The sequence below is a fragment of the Oncorhynchus tshawytscha genome, linkage group LG19 (genome assembly GCF_018296145.1).
Source record: "Oncorhynchus tshawytscha isolate Ot180627B linkage group LG19, Otsh_v2.0, whole genome shotgun sequence".
Classification (NCBI taxonomy): Eukaryota; Metazoa; Chordata; class Actinopteri; order Salmoniformes; family Salmonidae; genus Oncorhynchus; species Oncorhynchus tshawytscha.
The window spans coordinates 58,375,238-58,394,754 of record NC_056447.1 but is presented as its reverse complement, the minus strand read 5'-3'; the positions used below and the strand labels follow the sequence as shown (position 1 = coordinate 58,394,754).

The following is a 19,517-nucleotide window of genomic DNA, read 5'->3' as shown; positions in this document are numbered from 1 at the left end:
GGGCCTGTTGTCCTGACCTCTGGCATTCTCTATGGGGGTGCCACAGGGTTCAATTCTCGGGCCCGACTCTTTTCTCTGTATATATCAATGATGTCGCTCTTGCTGCTGGTGATTCTCTGATCCACCTCTACGCAGACGACACCATTTTCTGTATACTTCTGGCCCTTCTTTGAACACTGTGTTAACTAACCTCAATGCCATACAACTCTCCTTCAGAGGCCTCCAACTGCTTTTAAATGCAAGTAAAACTAAATGCATGCTCTTCAACCGTTCGCTGCCCGCACCTCCAGCATCACTACTCTGGACAGTTCTGACTTATGTGGACAACAACAAATACCTAGGTGCCTGGTTAGACTGTAAACTCTCCTTCCAGACTCACATTAAACATCTCCAATCCAAAATTAAATCTAGAATCAGCATCCTATTTCGCAAACAAAGCCTCCTTCACTCATGCTGCCAAACATACCCTCGTAAAACTGACTATCCTACCGATCCTTGACTTCGGCGATGTAATTTACAAAATAGCCTCCAACACTCTACTCAACAAATTGGAGGCAGTCTATCACAGTGTCATCCGTTTTGTCACCAAAGCCCCATATACTTACTACCCACCACTGCGACCTGTATGCTCTAGTCGGCTGGCCCTCACTACACATCCGTCGCCAAACCCACTGGCTCCAGGTCATCTACAAGTCTCTGCTAGGTAAAGCTACGCCTTATCTCACCTCACTGGTCACCATAGCAACACCCACCCGTAGCACGCGCTCCAGCAGGTATATCTCACTGGTCATCCCCAAAGAAAACACCTCCTTTGGCTGCCTTTCCTTCCAGTTCTCTGCTTCCAGTGACTGGAACGAATTGCAAAAATTGCTCACTTTAAACATCAGCTATGTGAACAGCGAACCGATCGCTGCAGCTGTACATAGTCCATCTGTAAATAGCCCATCCAACTACCTACCTCATCCCCATACTATTTTATTTACTTTTCTGCTCTTTTGCTCACCAGTATCTCTAGTTGCACATCATCATCTGCTCATCTATCACTCCAGTGTTAATCTGCTAAATTGTAATTACTTCGCTACTATGGCCTATTGCCTTACCTCCTTACTGCATTTACACACACTGTATATTGACTTCCTCTATTGTGTTATTGACTGTACGCTTGTTTATTCCATGTGTAACTCTGTGTTGTTTTTGTCGCACTGCTTTGCTTTATCTTGGCCAGGTCGCAGTTGTAAATGAGAACTTGTTCTCAACTGGCGTACCAGGTTAAATAAAGGTGAAATAAAACATTTAAAAATAATAATTGACAGAGTGAAAAGAAGGAAACCTGTACAGAATACAAATATTACAAACACTATAATACAAACACATTACTGAGTACCACTATCCAATACAACACATTACTGAGTACCACTATCCAATACAACACATTACTGAGTACCAATATCCAATACAACACATTGCTGAGTACCACTATCCAATACAACACATTATTGAGTACCACTATCCAATACAACACATTATTGAGTACCACTATCCAATACAACACATTGCTGAGTACCACTATCCAATACAACACATTACTGAGTACCACTCTCCAATCCAACAGAACACATTACTGAGTACTACTCTCCAATCCAATACAACATATAACTGAGTACCACTATCCAATACAACACATTACTGAGTACCACTATCCAATACAACACATTACTGAGTACCACTCTCCAATCCAACAGAACACATTACTGAGTACTACTCTCCAATCCAATACAACATATAACCGAGTACCACTATCCAATACAACACATTACTGAGTACCACTATCCAATACAACATATAACTGAGTACCACTCTCCAATATAACACATTAAATCAAATCAAATCAAATTTATTTATATAGCCCTTCATACATCAGCTGATATCTCAAAGTGCTGTACAGAAACCCAGCCTAAAACCCCAAACAGCAAGCAATGCAGGTGTAGAAGCACGGTGGCTAGGAAAAACTCCCTAGAAAGGCCAAAACCTAGGAAGAAGCCTAGAGAGGAACCAGGCTATGTGGGGTGGCCAGTCCTCTTCTGGCTGTGCCGGGTGGAGATTATAACAGAACATGGCCAAGATGTTCAAATGTTCATAAATGACCAGCATGGTCGTATAATAATAAGGCAGAACAGTTGAAACTGGAGCAGCAGCACGGTCAGGTGGACTGGGGACAGCAAGGAGTCATCATGTCAGGTAGTCCTGGGGCATGGTCCTAGGGCTCAGGTCCTCCGAGAGAGAGAGAGAGAGAGAGAGAGAGAAAGAGAGAATTAGTGAACGCACACTTAGATTCACACGAGACACCGAATAGGACAGGAGAGGTACTCCAGATATAACAAACTGACCCTAGCCCCCCGACACATTAACTACTGCAGCATAAATACTGGAGGCTGAGACAGGAGGGGTCAGGAGACACTGTGGCCCCATCCGAGGACACCCCCGGACAGGGCCAAACAGGAAGGATATAACCCCACCCACTTTGACAAAGCACAGCCCCCACACCACTAGAGGGATATCTTCAACCACCAACTTACCATCCTGAGACAAGGCTGAGTATAGCCCACAAAGATCTCCGACATGGCACAACCCAAGGGGGGTGCCAACCCAGACAGGATGACCATGATCAGTGAATCAACCCACTCAGGTGACGCACCCCCTCCAGGGACGGCATGAGAGAGCCCCAGTAAGCCAGTGACTCAGCCCCTGTAATAGGGTTAGAGGCAGAGAATCCCAGTGGGAAGAGGGGAACCGGACCAGGCAGAGACAGCAAGGGTGGTTAGTTGCTCCAGAGCCTTTCCGTTCACCTTTCCTCTCCTGGGCCAGACTACACTCAATCATATGACCCACTGAAGAGATAAGTCTTCAAGAAGGACTTAAAGGTTGAGACCGAGTTTGCGTCTCTGACATGGGTAGGCAGACCGTTCCATAAAAATGGAGCTCTATAGGAGAAAGCCCTGCCTCCAGCTGTTTGCTTAGAAATTCTAGGGACAATTAGGAGGCCTGCGTCTTGTGACCGTAGCGTACGTGTAGGTATGTACGGCAGGACCAAATCAGAGAGATAGGTAGGAGCAAGCCCATGTAATGCTTTGTAGGTTAGCAGTAAAACCTTGAAATCAGCCCTTGCTTTGACAGGAAGCCAGTGTAGAGAGGCTAGCACTGGAGTAATATGATCAAATTTTTTGGTTCTAGTCAGGATTCTAGCAGCCGTATTTAGCAGCAACTGAAGTTTATTTAGTGCTTTATCCGGGTAGCCGGAAAGTAGAGCATTGCAGTAGTCTAACCTAGAAGTGACAAAAGCATGGATTCATTTTTCTGCATCATTTTTGGACAGAAAGTTTCTGATTTTTGCAATGTTACGTAGATGGAAAAAAGCTGTCCTTGAAATGGTCTTGATATGTTCTTCAAAAGAGAGATCAGGGTCCAGAGTAACGCCGAGGTCCTTCACAGTTTTATTTGAGACGACTGTACAACCATTAAGATTAATTGTCAGATTCAACAGAATATCTCTTTGTTTCTTGGGACCTAGAACAAGCATCTCTGTTTTGTCCGAGTTTAAAAGTAGAAAGTTTGCAGCCATCCACTTCCTTATGTCTGAAACACATGCTTCTAGCAAGGGCAATTTTGGGGCTTCACCATGTTTCATTGAAATGTACAGCTGTGTGTCATCCGCATAGCAGGGAAAGTTAACATTATGTTTTCAAATAACATCCCCAAGAGGTAAAATATATAGTGAAAACAATAGTGGTCCCAAAACAGAACCTTGAGGAACACCGAAATTTACAGTTGATTTGTCAGAGGACAAACCATTCACAGAGACAAACTGATATCTTTCCGACAGATAAGATCTAAACCAGGCCAGAACTTGACTCAGTACCAAATGTCTAATTCAAAATTTAAAATGTATTTATATAGCTCTTCGTACATCAGCTGATATCTCAAAGTGCTGTACAGAAACCCAGCCTAAAACCCCAAACAGCAAGCAATGCAGGTGTAGAAGCACGGTGGCTAGGAAAAACTCCCTAGAAAGGCCAAAACCTAGGAAGAAACCTAGAGAGGAACCAGGCTATGTGGGGTGGCCAGTCCTCTTCTGGCTGTGCCGGGTGGAGATTATAACAGAACATGGCCAAGATGTTCAAATGTTCATAAATGACCAGCATGGTCAAATAATAATAATCACAGGCAGAACAGTTGAAACTGGAGCAGCAGCATGGCCAGGTGGACTGGGGACAGCAAGGAGTCATCATGTCAGGTAGTCCTGAGGCATGGTCCTACTCTCTCCAATACAACACATTACTGAGTACCATTCTCCAATCCAATACAACACATTACTGAATACCACTCTCCAATACAACACATTACTGAGTACCACTCTCCAATACAACACATTACTGAGTACCACTCTCCAATATAACACGTTACTGAGTACCACTCTGCAATCCAATATAACACATTACTGAGTACCACTCTTCAATACAACACATTACTGAGTACCACTCTCCATATGTTCACGCACAATTATGGCTGCATCATGTTATGGGTATGCTTGTCATCAGCAGGGACTAGGGAGTTTTCTATGTTAAAAATAAATGGAATGGAGCTAAGCACAAGAAAAATCCTAGAGGAAAACCTGGTTCAGTCTGCTTTCCTACAGACACTGGGAGACAAATTCACCTATCAGCAGGACAATAACCTAAAACACAAGGCCAAATATACACTGGAGTTGTTTACCATGATGACATTGAATGTTGCTGGCCTAGTTACTGTTTTGACTTAAATCTGCTTGAAAATCTATGTCAAGACTTAAAAATGGCTGTCTAGAAATTAGCAACAACCACCCTGATAGAGCTTCAAGAATTGTCAAGAGAATAATGTGCAAATATTGTACAATCCAGGTGTGGAAAACTCATAGACTTTGATTACAGCTGGGAGTGTTTCTCTCTCTTAGAGACTTACCCAGAAAGACTCACAGCTGTAATCACTCTTAGAGTCTTTGATGCCTCATGATTGAGTATTGCTCTGTTCAAGTAGACTGTGATTTCCTGATAGGGGTGTCAGAGATTCTGGGTTGAGGTCAGTGATAAAGTAGTCTACAGTACTACTGCCAAGAGATGAGCTATATGTGTACCTACCATAGGAGTCCCCTCGAAGCCTACCATTGACTATGTACATACCTCTCTCTGACTTTCTCTCTCTCTCTCTGTCTGTCTCTCTGTCTCGTCTCGTCTCTCTCTCTTTCTGCCATAGACTCGTGTCGGACAGTAGAATCAGAGCACCACAGGAACAGCTCATCCCACAGCAGTACCAATAAGGTGGTGGTGATTGATCTGACTCTAGACAGCTCTTCAGACGACGATCTGGATGATGAGCCTCCTCTCAAGAGGGCCTGTCCCTCCTCCTCGCTGTCCCCTGCCTCGCCGCCTGTCAGCAAGGGGTATGTCCAATCACAAAATCCTACAAATACAACCTGTCCTCTGTCTGTTTTGGGCCGACTGGACACCAGCCAGACTGCTGTCTGTTTTGGGCCGAATGGACACCAGCCGGACTGTTCTGTTTTCTTGTCTCTCTTATGTCGACCTTTTACACCATGTTCTGACCTGGTGTTCTCCCCACAGAGTGTTGAACCTCCACAGCCAGGTGTCTCCGGTGGCCAGAGCTCCCAGCATGCCTCCTGTTGAGACCAGCTATATCCCCCCTCCACCCCCCCTCATACAGGACTACAGCCACTACTACCACACCCCCAATGACCTGGACCTCAACTTCTTCTCATTCCTCCAGGGAGACAACCATCAGGTAATGACTACACAGGATAGAACCATCAGGTAATGACTTCACAAGATAGAATCATCAGGTAATTACTACACAGAATAAAATCATCAGGTAATGACTTCACAGGGGACCACCACCAGGTAATGACTTCACAGGGGACCACCACCAGGTAATGACTTCACAAAATAGAACCATCAGGTAATTACTACACAGAATAAAATCATCAGGTAATGACTTCACAGGGGACAACCATCAGGTAATGACTTACACAGAATAGAACATCAGGTAATGACTTCACAAGATAGAACCATCAGGTAATGACTTCACAGGAGACGACCATCAGGTAATGACTACACAGGAGACGACCATCAGGTAATGACTACACAGAATAGAACCATTAGGTAATGACTACACAGAATAGAACCATCAGGTAATGACTACACAGAATAGAACCATCAGGTAATGACTACACAGAATAGAACCATCAGGTAATGACTACACAGAATAGAACCATCAGGTAATGACTTCACAGGAGACGACCATCAGGTAATGACTTCACAGAATAGAACCATTAGGTAATGACTACACAGAATAGAACCATCAGGTAATGACTACACAGAATAGAACCATTAGGTAATGACTACACAGAATAGAACCATTAGGTAATGACTACACAGAATAGAACCATTAGGTAATGACTACACAGAATAGAACCATCAGGTAATGACTACACAGAATAGAACCATCAGGTAATGACTTCACAGGAGACGACCATCAGGTAATGACTACACAGAATAGAACCATTAGGTAATGACTACACAGAATAGAACCATTAGGTAATGACTACACAGAATAGAACCATTAGGTAATGACTACACAGAATAGAACCATCAGGTAATGACTACACAGAATAGAACCATCAGGTAATGACTACACAGAATAGAACCATCAGGTAATGACTACACAGAATAGAACCAGTAGGTAATGACTACACAGAATAGAACCATTAGGTAATGACTACACAGAATAGAACCATCAGGTAATGACTACACAGAATAGAACCATCAGGTAATGACTTCACAAGATAGAACCATCAGGTAATGACTACACAGAATAGAACCATCAGGTAATGACTTCACAGGAGTGACCTGATGATGATGATGACCTCTGTAGCATTACAATATGGTGATGACCCTCCCTCCTCTCTCTCTCTCTCCCTCCTCTCTCTCTCTCTGTAGGATTACAACATGGTGGTGACCCTCCCTCCTCTCTCTCTCTGTAGCATTACAACATGGTGGTGACCCTCCCCTCTCTCTCTCTCTGTAGCATTACAACATGGTGATGACCCTCCCTCCTCTCTCTCTCTGTAGCATTACAACATGGTGATGACCCTCCCTCCTCTCTCTCTCTGTAGGATTACAACATGGTGGTGACCCTCCCTCCTCTCTCTCTCTGTAGCATTACAACATGGTGGTGACCCTCCCTCCTCTCTCTCTCTCTCTGTAGCATTATAACATGGTGATGACCCTCCCTCCTCTCTCTCTCTGTAGCATTACAACATGGTGGTGACCCTCCCTCCTCTCTCTCTCTCTGTAGCATTATAACATGGTGATGACCCTCCCTCCTCTCTCTCTCTGTAGCATTACAACATGGTGGTGACCCTCCCTCCTCTCTCTCTCTCTCTGTAGCATTATAACATGGTGATGACCCTCCCTCCTCTCGCTCTCTGTAGCATTACAACATGGTGGTGACCCTCCCTCCTCTCTCTCTCTCTCTGTAGCATTATAACATGGTGATGACCCTCCCTCCTCTCTCTCTCTGTAGCATTACAACATGGTGGTGACCCTCCCTCCTCTCTCTCTCTGTAGCATTACAACATGGTGGTGACCCTCCCTCCCTCTCTCTCTCTCCCTCCTCTCTCTCTCTCTCCCTCCTCTCTCTCTCTCTGTAGCATTATAACATGGTGATGACCCTCCCCTCTCTCTCTCTCTCTGAAGCATTACAACATGGTGGTGACCCTCCCTCCTCTCTCTCTCTCTCTCTGAAGCATTACAACATGGTGGTGACCCTCCCCCCCTCTCTCTCTCTCTCTCTGAAGCATTACAACATGGTGGTGACCCTCCCTCCTCTCTCTCTCTCTCTCTGAAGCATTACAACATGGTGGTGACCCTCCCTCCTCTCTCTCTCTGTAGCATTACAACATGGTGATGACCCTCCCCCTCTCTCTCTCTCTCTCTCTCTGTAGCATTACAACATGGTGGTGACCCTCCCTCCTCTCTCTCTCTCTCTGTAGCATTACAACATGGTGATGACCCTCCCCTCTCTCTCTCTCTGTAGGATTACAACATGGTGATGACCCTCCCTCTCTCTCTCTCTGTAGCATTACAACATGGTGATGACCCTCCCCTCTCTCTCTCTCTGTAGCATTACAACATGGTGATGACCCTCCCTCCTCTCTCTCTCTCTGTAGCATTACAACATGGTGATGACCCTCCCTCCTCTCTCTCTCTCTGTAGCATTACAACATGGTGATGACCCTCCCCTCTCTCTCTGTAGCATTACAACATGGTGGTGACCCTCCCTCCTCTCTCTCTCTCTGTAGCATTACAACATGGTGGTGACCCTCCCTCCTCTCTCTCTCCCTCCTCTCTCTCTCTGTAGCATTACAACATCAAATCAAATTTTATTTGTCACATACACATGGTTAGCAGATGTTAATGCGAGTGTAGCGAAATGCTTGTGCTTCTAGTTCCGACAATGCAGTAATAACCAACAAGTAATCTAACTAACAATTCCAAAACTACTGTCTTATACACAGTGTAAGGGGATAAAGAATATGTACATAAGGATATATGAATGAGTGATGGTACAGAGCAGCATAGGCAAGATACAGTAGATGATATCGAGTACAGTATATACATATGAGATGAGTATGTAAACAAAGTGGCATAGTTAAAGTGGCTAGTGATACATGTATTACATAAGGATGCAGTCGATGATATAGAGTACAGTATATACGTATGCATATGAGATGAATAATGTAGGGTATGTAAACATTATATAAGGTAGCATTGTTTAAAGTGGCTAGTGATATATTTACATCATTTCCCATCAATTCCCATTATTAAAGTGGCTGGAGTAGAGTCAGTGTCATTGACAGTGTGTTGGCAGTAGCCACTCAATGTTAGTGGTGGCTGTTTAACAGTCTGATGGCCTTGAGATAGAAGCTGTTTTTCAGTCTCTCGGTCCCAGCTTTGATGCACCTGTACTGACCTCGCCTTCTGGATGATAGCGGGGTGAACAGGCAGTGGCTCGGGTGGTTGATGTCCTTGATGATCTTTATGGCCTTCCTGTAACATCGGGTGGTGTAGGTGTCCTGGAGGGCAGGTAGTTTGCCCCCGGTGATGCGTTGTGCAGACCTCACTACCCTCTGGAGAGCCTTACGGTTGAGGGCGGAGCAGTTGCCGTACCAGGCGGTGATACAGCCCGCCAGGATGCTCTCGATTGCATCTGTAGAAGTTTGTGAGTGCTTTTGGTGACAAGCCGAATTTCTTCAGCCTCCTGAGGTTGAAGAGGCGCTGCTGCGCCTTCCTCACGATGCTGTCTGTGTGAGTGGACCAATTCAGTTTGTCTGTGATGTGTATGCCGAGGAACTTTTAAAACTTGCTACCCTCTCCACTACTGTTCCATCGATGTGGATAGGGAGTGTTCCCTCTGCTGTTTCCTGAAGTCCACAATCATCTCCTTAGTTTTGTTGACGTTGAGTGTGAGGTTATTTTCCTGACACCACACTCCGAGGGCCCTCACCTCCTCCCTGTAGGCCGTCTCGTCGTTGTTGGTAATCAAGCCTACCACTGTTGTGTCGTCCGCAAACTTGATGATTGAGTTGGAGGCGTGCATGGCCACGCAGTCGTGGGTGAACAGGGAGTACAGGAGAGGGCTCAGAACGCACCCTTGTGGGGCCCCAGTGTTGAGGATCAGCGGGGAGGAGATGTTGTTGCCTACCCTCACCACCTGGGGGCGGCCCGTCAGGAAGTCCAGTACCCAGTTGCACAGGGCGGGGTCGAGACCCAGGGTCTCGAGCTTGATGACGAGCTTGGAGGGTACTATGGTGTTGAATGCCGAGCTGTAGTCGATGAACAGCATTCTCACATAGGTATTCCTCTTGTCCAGATGGGTTAGGGCAGTGTGCAGTGTGGTTGAGATTGCATCGTCTGTGGACCTATTTGGGCGGTAAGCAAATTGGAGTGGGTCTAGGGTGTCAGGTAGGGTGGAGGTGATATGGTCCTTGACTAGTCTCTCAAAGCACTTCATGATGACGGATGTGAGTGCTACGGGGCGGTAGTCGTTTAGCTCACTTACCTTAGCTTTCTTGGGAACAGGAACAATGGTGGCCCTCTTGAAGCATGTGGGAACAGCAGACTGGTATAGGGATTGATTGAATATGTCCGTAAACACACCGGCCAGCTGGTCTGCGCATGCTCTGAGGGCGCGGCTGGGGATGCCGTCTGGGCCTGCAGCCTTGCGAGGGTTAACACGTTTAAATGTCTTACTCACCTCGGCTGCAGTGAAGGAGAGTCCGCATGTTTTCATTGCAGGCCGTGTCAGTGGCACTGTATTGTCCTCAAAGCGGGCAAAAAGTTATTTAGTCTGCCTGGGAGCAAGACATCCTGGTCCGTGACTGGGCTGGATTTCTTCCTGTAGTCCGTGATTGACTGTAGACCCTGCCACATGCCTCTTGTGTCTGAGCCGTTGAATTGAGATTCTACTTTGTCTCTGTACTGACGCTTAGCTTGTTTGATAGCCTTGCGGAGGGAATAGCTGCACTGTTTGTATTCAGTCATGTCACCAGACACCTTGCCCTGATTAAAAGCAGTGGTTCGCGCTTTCAGTTTCACACAAATGCTGCCATCAATCCACGGTTTCTGGTTAGGGAATGTTTTAATCATTGCTATGGGAACGACATCTTCAACGCACGTTCTAATGAACTCGCACACCGAATCAGCGTATTCGTCAATGTTGTTGTCTGACGCAATACGAAACATCTCCCAGTCCACGTGATGGAAGCAGTCTTGGAGTGTGGAGTCAGCTTGGTCAGACCAGCGTTGGACAGACCTCAGCGTGGGAGCCTCTTGTTTTAGTTTCTGTCTGTAGGCAGGGATCAACAAAATGGAGTCGTGGTCAGCTTTTCCGAAAGGGGGGCGGGGCAGGGCCTTATATGCGTCGCGGAAGTTAGAGTAACAATGATCCAAGGTCTTTCCACCCCTGGTTGCGCAATCGATATGCTGATAAAATTTAGGGAGTCTTGTTTTCAGATTAGCCTTGTTAAAATCCCCAGCTACAATGAATGCAGCCTCCGGATAAATCGTTTCCAGTTTGCAGAGAGTTAAATAAAGTTCGTTCAGAGCCATCGATGTGTCTGCTTGGGGGGGGGTATATACGGCTGTGATTATAATCGAAGAGAATTCTCTTGGTAGATAATGCGGTCTACATTTGATTGTGAGGAATTCTAAATCAGGTGAACAGAAGGTTTTGAGTTCCTGTATGTTTCTTTCATCACACCATGTCACGTTAGTCATAAGGCATACGCCCCCGCCCCTCTTCTTACCAGAAAGATGTTTGTTTCTGTCGGCGCGATGCGTGGAGAAACCCGTTGGCTGCACCGCTTCGGATAGCGTCTCTCCAGTGAGCCATGTTTCCGTGAAGCATGGTGACCCTCCCTCCTCTCTCTCTCTCTCTCTGTAGCATTACAACATGGTGGTGACCCTCCCTCCCCTCTCTCTCTCCCTCCTCTCTCTCTCTGTAGCATTACAACATGGTGGTGACCCTCCCTCCTCTCTCTCTCTCTGTAGGATTACAACATGGTGGTGACCCTCCCTCCTCTCTCTCTCTCTGTAGCATTACAACATGGTGATGACCCTCCCTCTCTCTCTGTAGCATTACAACATGGTGGTGACCCTCCCTCCCCTCTCTCTCTCTCTGTAGCATTACAACATGGTGGTGACCCTCCCTCCCCTCTCTCTCTCTCTGTAGCATTACAACATGGTGGTGACCTCCCCCTCTCTCTCTCTCTCTCTGTAGCATTACAACATGGTGGTGACCCTCCCTCCTCTCTCTCTCTGTAGCATTACAACATGGTGGTGACCCTCCCTCCCCTCTCTCTCTCTCTCTGTAGCATTACAACATGGTGGTGACCCTCCCTCCTCTCTCTCTCTCTCTGTAGCATTACAACATGGTGGTGACCCTCCCTCCCCTCTCTCTCTCTCTCTCTCTGTAGCATTACAACATGGTGGTGACCCTCCCCCCCTCTCTCTCTCTCTCTCTCTGTAGCATTACAACATGGTGGTGACCCTCCCTCCCCCTCTCTCTCTCTCTCTCTGTAGAATTACAACATGGTGATGACCCTCCCTCCCCTCTCTCTCTCTCTGTAGCATTACAACATGGTGGTGACCCTCCCTCCCCTCTCTCTCTCTCTGTAGCATTACAACATGGTGGTGACCCTCCCTCCCCTCTCTCTCTCTCTGGCTTAGCATTACAACATGGTGGTGACCCTCCCTCCCCTCTCTCTCTCTCTGTAGAATTACAACATGGTGGTGACCCTCCCTCCCCTCTCTCTCTCTCTGTAGCATTACAACATGGTGGTGACCCTCCCTCCTCTCTCTCTCTCTGTAGCATTACAACATGGTGGTGACCCTCCCTCCCCTCTCTCTCTCTCTGTAGCATTACAACATGGTGGTGACCCTCCCTCCTCTCTCTCTCTCTGTAGCATTACAACATGGTGGTGACCCTCCCTCCTCTCTCTCTCTCTCTCTCTGTAGCATTACAACATGGTGATGGCAGCGGCGGCCTCTGCCTCAGAAGACCATGACCTTCTCCTCAACCGCTTCCTGCCGTATAGCTCCTCCCAGATGTTCCTGGACCAACCAGGGACCCCCGGGGGTGGGAGCAGCGCCCTGCCAGCAGCCAATGGGGGCAGCAACAGCGGGAGCAGCTCCAGTCTTGTTTCATCTAATAGTTTAAGAGAGAGGGATGTAGAGAGGGATGGAGAGAGGGATGGAGACCGGGACAGCCAGTCGAGCAGGTCTGATGCAGCGGCAGCAGTCATATATGGCTCCATACCAGACGTGATCTCGTTAGACTGAAGGGAGGCGGGGGATCATCCACACAGAACGGAAAAACAACTTGAGGGAGGAAATAGAAACGGAAGGGGACAAATAAATAATAAATAAAAAGTAGGAGAAAACAATGCTATGTACAGAGAGGAAAATTCTATTTTCAATTTGACTTATTATATATAAGCTCCCGACGATGATGATGAGTAACTTCAGTTGATATTTTTCTGTGGATACTGAAGATTTTTTCACGGCCTCTTCCTTCACGTGCCCCCTCCCCCCCTGACCCCCCCTGACCTTTTGTACTTCGTTCTTACTGTTTTATTTCAATATTCCACGTGGATGGCATTATTTTTGTCTCAAAACATGTTTGGACTTGTGCTTCGGAGCGAGAAGAGGAATCTGTCCGTTTGTTTCCTCATCACTGTAGAGTTATTTTTTTTCCTTTTTTTTTAAACGTTCATTCTTACTGTGGTCAATAATATTGTATTTAATTATTTTCAAGGTATTATTTATTAATATGCTTTCAAGTTCTGTTGGATCCATGTGTGCTGTGTAAAAAGCATTCCCTATGCTTCATGTTGTTGATGTCACTAGGATCACACAGACTAGCCTGGCTGCTGTCTGTCTGTTGTCGTGGAATGGTAGCACTGACAGACTGGTACCCAGGCTGGTTATAGATCCACTACTGTGGTTTCTCTGGTTTGTGTGCTCCCTCTCTCATCTCTTTCATTTAGCTGAGGAAACTTTACTGCAGCGTCCATCCTTAGTTGTTTTCACATTAAAGAAATATGATTAAAATAGTATTGAAATTGGCATCATAGTTACACACAGCAAATTTTCATTATGGGGGGGGGGGGTGCAAAATTATTTCAATCCAGTGCATTACTACGGTACCTTGATAAATGTAAGCACTTCTATTTTCATGCAGGGTGTATCTTTGACTCACTTTTTCACCAAGTCATTCAAGGAAAACAAAACCCCAAGTATATTGAAGTTGCATTTGGAACAGAGAACAAACTGCATAGCTTTTCATGCCTGCTGTCTCTGTCAGTCTCTCCTCTCTCTCCTCTCACTCACCAGAGTCCAGTAGCTCTATAATGTGTGTTCTGATTTAGAGTGGTCAGTGTGACTGCGCTAGAGTTCCTGTTGAATGCCTGACAGAGACGGTCTGTGACAGCAGCATCACGCACCGCATCCACACCAAAGGGCCGACCCGAACGGTACTGTGATGGCTTGGGGGTTTTATTTGGCTCTTTCCAGGACTTTTGTGGATGTGGAACCAGGCCAGCCCAGTACAGCTTGGCTCAGTTAGGCCCTATAGTGTGGAATGGGCCATAGTGGTTTTGATACCATTATTCTGTCCTTCGTTCTATTAGCCTTCTGTTCCCTTCCTGTGTACACAGTTAGTATTATTTATTATTTCCTCTCTTAGTTTTGGTTGATTCATGAATATGCATTGCTATTGTCTTATGATATTTCTTTAGTAATTCTATGATTCATGAATGTGCATTGCTATTGTCTTATGATATTTCTTTAGTAATTCTATGATTCATGAATATGCATTGCTATTGTCCTATGATATTTCTAGAGTAATTATATGATTCATGCTATTTAAGAGGTCATTTTCGCTTGATCTGCATCATTGTAACAAACCAATTCTGTTTTAGTTTTTTTTCCTTCTGTCTGTTGTGCTATTGAATGATGTCAATATCACAACAGAGGCTTGGAGCATTTTGATGGTCTCTGGGCTCTACTCTACTGTGTTGTTTGATAATTGTATGAATTAAACCGATAGATACAGCAAGACGACAGACAAGTAATGGTATGCTCTGGCCTCTGCAAGAAGTAGAGCTAGTCAATAAATCACTGTGTACGAGGGGTTGAATCAAGGTGCTTTTGCAGAAGTAATTTATGTTCCTGTTCTTGAATGTTCTTCGGACGTGAAGCATGTTTTTGATGCAACTGTCCTTTCTTGAATGCAGCCTGTTCATATGATGGTGTCGCGATGACTATACGTTTTGCTGACCTTTACTGTTTTGAATGAAATAAGAGTTTGGCGATGCCTGGATTAGATTTTTCATATATTTTAATAGTTGAATGGCATCAAAACAGGACCCTAAACCTAAATGTCAAGATGGTAAGGAACCCCTAAATGTGATATTTAGAGAGTTAAATCGCTCTGGGTCTGTTAAGGCAGTGCACGGTAGGTGGGCGCTGCTGGCTCATTGTAAACAACTACAAATATATAACTAACCATCCTTGTTCTGTGACAACCATCCATAGCTGAGATTAGCATAAAATGCACGGCTAAACGCAATAAATGTCTTGTTAACTAACTAGTTAAATCAAATCTTTGGCTGAAAGATCCCAGATTGCCCCCAAAAGATGGCTAGGAACATAGGCGAGACCGCTATTTTGTAGCTCGCCAGCTAGTGGCCAGGTCCCCGGTGTCCGATACGGAGCGTGAAGTCACGGCTCCTGCATAGCAACCTAGCCCGGTTGCATAAAACCCCTGTTTAATGTACCCCTTATATTTTCCCTGAAAGTTTCCTTCACTTTAAGTTAGTTGCACAAAACTTTTTAAGGTGAATTTACCCCTTAAATTAAGTGGGGAAAAAAGTTTCAGGTCTTAACTGCTTCATTCAATATGGATAGCAATGTAAACAGCATTTTGTGGAGGTGAATGTTGCTTTCCTCTGGCCTGGTTCAGAAGGGAAACATCAACCAACCAGCTAGATAGGTACTTAACTAAACAATGGAAGGATCTAGAATGGGACATTGGCCTTTTGGACCTCATCGCTTTTGGGGGGGAAATTAGATTTTATTTTAGTATTCTTTCTAAAAAATAAAAAAAGAATATTGGTTAAAACTCGGGCACTTTTTTAAAGGTGCATTTTCTAACCGGTTAGGTGCATAATCCTAACAGGGTGGAACATAACAAGGTGGACATTTGGAGCCCAAATCAGCCATAGCTCTGTGAGTGAGCAAGATTGAGCTAGCATAATGGTGAACACTTGGAACAGGATTCTCTATCAAACATATTTTAACGGTTTGAAATGTGGTTAATTTTCTCCTTTAATTTAGCCTAGCAGGGTGGACATCATCGACAAATAGATACAACTAAGGGTTTATATTTATGTACCTTTTTAAACCATTGTTTTCCCACCGAATAAATGATGATACTTCCTGAATGTGGTGTCGTTTTAGAGAGGGGGGTTTTCTTAAATGGAGAATTACAAAAAAACTAACAGGGCGGAAAGTGATATCAGGGACACAGAACATTTTTGATAAAATAAATACAATCATGAAAAAATGTAACTTTTGATGAGAGAATTTTAACTAGGGGTGTGTTCGTAAATTCAATCTGGAGTGCCAGAGTGCGCTCTGGGCGTACGTAAATTCAAAATAAAATGTATTTATAAAGCCCTTCCAACATCAGCTGATATCTCAAAGTGCTGTACAGAAACCCAGCCTAAAAACCCCAAACAGCAAGCAATGCAGGTGTAGAAGCACGAAGCAATTCAGAGAGTGTTGTCAGATTGTCCGTTCTAAACTCGGAGCGTTCAGACCACACCGGACGCTCTGTCCAGGGACTAGGGTTGATCCGAGCGTTCAGACCACACCGGACGCTCTGTCCAGGGACTAGGGTTGATCCGAGCGTTCAGACCACACCGGACGCTCTGTCCAGGGACTAGGGTTGATCCGAGCATTCAGACCACACCGGACGCTCTGTCCAGGGACTAGGGTTGATCCGAGCATTCAGACCACACCGGACGCTCTGTCCAGGGACTAGGGTTGATCCGAGCATTCAGACCACACCGGACGCTCTGTCCAGGGACTAGGGTTGTTCCGAGCATTCAGACCACACCGGACGCTCTGTCCAGGGACTAGGGTTGATCCGAGCATTCAGACCACACCGGACGCTCTGTCCAGGGACTAGGGTTGTTCCGAGCGTTCAGACCACACTGGACGCTCTGTCCAGGGACTAGGGTTGATCCGAGCATTCAGACCACACTGGATGCTCTGTCCAGGGACTAGGGTTGATCCGAGCGTTCAGACCACACTGGACGCTCTGTCCAGGGACTAGGGTTGATCCGAGCATTCAGACCACACTGGACGCTCTGTCCAGGGACTAGGGTTGATCCGAGCGTTCAGACCACACCGGACGCTCTGTCCAGGGACTAGGGTTGATCCGAGCATTCAGACCACACCGGACGCTCTGTCCAGGGACTAGGGTTGATCCGAGCATTCAGACCACACCGGACGCTCTGTCCAGGGACTAGGGTTGAAGCATTCAGACCACACCGGACGCTCTGTCCAGGGACTAGGGTTGATCCGAGCATTCAGACACACCGGACGCTCTGTCCAGGGACTAGGGTTGATCCGAGCATTCAGACCACACCGGACGCTCTGTCCAGGGACTAGGGTTGTTCCGAGCGTTCAGACCACACTGGACGCTCTGTCCAGGGACTAGGGTTGATCCGAGCGTTCAGACCACACCGGACGCTCTGTCCAGGGACTAGGGTTGATCCGAGCGTTCAGACCACACTGGACGCTCTGTCCAGGGACTAGGGTTGATCCGAGCGTTCAGACCACACTGGACGCTCTGTCCAGGGACTAGGGTTGATCCGAGCGTTCAGACCACACCGGACGCTCTGTCCAGGGACTAGGGTTGATCCGAGCGTTCAGACCACACCGGACGCTCTGTCCAGGGACTAGGGTTGATCCGAGCATTCAGACCACACTGGACGCTCTGTCCAGGGACTAGGGTTGATCCGAGCGTTCAGACCACACTGGACGCTCTGTCCAGGGACTAGGGTTGTTCCGAGCGTTCAGACCACACTGGACGCTCTGTCCAGGGACTAGGGTTGATCCGAGCATTCAGACCACACCGGACGCTCTGTCCAGGGACTAGGTTGTTCCGAGCGTTCAGACCACACTGGACGCTCTGTCCAGGGACTAGGGTTGATCCGAGCGTTCAGACCACACTGGACGCTCTGTCCAGGGACTAGGTTGATCCGAGCATTCAGACCACACTGGACGCTCTGTCCAGGGACTAGGGTTGATCCGAGCGTTCTGACCACACCGGATGCTCTGTCCAGGGACTAGGGTTGATCCGAGCGTTCTGACCACACCGGACGCTCTGTACAGGGACTAGGGTTGTTCCGAGCGTTCTGACCTCAGCTACAGTCAAGCACCCACGATAACGTTGGCTTGCTGGCAAGCTACTTCCAGACACAAATGAGAGAACACCCCACTTTGACCATTCTGTACAGCACTTTGATATATCAGCTGATGTAAGAAGGGCTTTATAAATACATTTGATTTGATTTTACTCGCCCTAACAGAGCTGTTTAGGCTGTTTGCATGTTATCCAGAGCGTTGGTGACTAACTGTTGCTGGCACCAATATAATTACGCATTTTTGCCAACGTTTACAGACACCGGCCATATTCAACAGGTGTCGAGGGTTTGTAAATTGACCGGTTATTGTGCACTCTGGCACACAGACGAGTGCTCTGAAATCGGAGTAGATAGCTAGAGTGAACGCACCCCTAGGAATATAAAATAATGAAGTGGAAGTTAATACCCGGGTCATGGCAAGAACATATACATCCATTGGGAAAATATATATATATATTTTTTAAATTAATACAATTCTCTTTTAAGGTCCATATTTTTGTGTTTTTAAGGTAAAGGACACCTGATCTTATATTTAAAGCCAATTGGAATGCACATTTTTACACTAAAATAACAAGTGACATTTCCAGGGGACAGAAAGGGCACATCATTTTAGGAATGATCCAGCTGGTTAGTTAGCTACTCTGTAAGTTATCTACTCACCAAATGAGCTACTCAGTAAGTTAGCTACTCAGCAAGTTAGCTACTCTGTAAATTAGCTACTCAGCAAGTTAGCTACTCTGTAAATTAGCTCCTCAGCAAGTTAGCTACTCAGCAAATTAGCTACTTTGTAAGTTAGCTACTCTGTAAATTAGCTACTCTGTAAGTTATCTACTCTGTAAATTAGCTACTCTGTAAGTTAGCTACTCTGTAAATGAGCTGTAAATGAGCTACTCAGCAAGTTAGCTACTCTGTAAATTAACTCTGTAAATAGCTACTAAATTGTAAGTTAGCTACTCTGTAAAAGCTACTCTGTAAATGAGCTACTCTGTAAATTAGCTACTCTGTAAATGAGCTACTCTGTAAATTAGCTACTCTGTAAATTAGCTACTCTGTAAATGAGCTACTCTGTAAATTAGCTACTCTGTAAATGAGCTACTCAGCAAGTTAGCTACTCTGTAAATTAGCTACTCTGTAAATGAGCTACTCTGTAAATTAGCTACTCAGCAAGTTAGCTACTCTGCTACTCTGTAAGTTAGCTACTCTGTAAATGAGCTCCTCAGCAAGTTAGCTACTCAGCAAATTAGCTACTTTGTAAGTTAGCTACTCTGTAAATTAGCTACTCTGTAAGTTATCTACTCACCAAATGAGCTACTCAGTAAGTTAGCTACTCAGCAAGTTAGCTACTCTGTAAATTAGCTACTCAGCAAGTTAGCTACTCTGTAAATTAGCTCCTCAGCAAGTTAGCTACTCA

General features: G+C 45.9%; 1 protein-coding gene across 1 annotated transcript in view; it reads left to right on the top strand.

Moving 5' to 3' along the window:
* Positions 1-14,813, top strand: part of pias1b (protein inhibitor of activated STAT, 1b) — a 35,146-nt gene extending 20,333 nt beyond the window's left edge. The window contains exons 11-13 of the mRNA XM_042301996.1: positions 5,287-5,473; positions 5,655-5,832; positions 12,627-14,813. Of these exons, the coding sequence (XP_042157930.1) occupies positions 5,287-5,473; positions 5,655-5,832; positions 12,627-12,950 (689 nt within the window). The 3' untranslated portion in view covers positions 12,951-14,813. The remainder of the gene's footprint in view (positions 1-5,286; positions 5,474-5,654; positions 5,833-12,626) is intronic.
* The last annotated feature ends 4,704 nt before the right edge of the window (positions 14,814-19,517 follow it).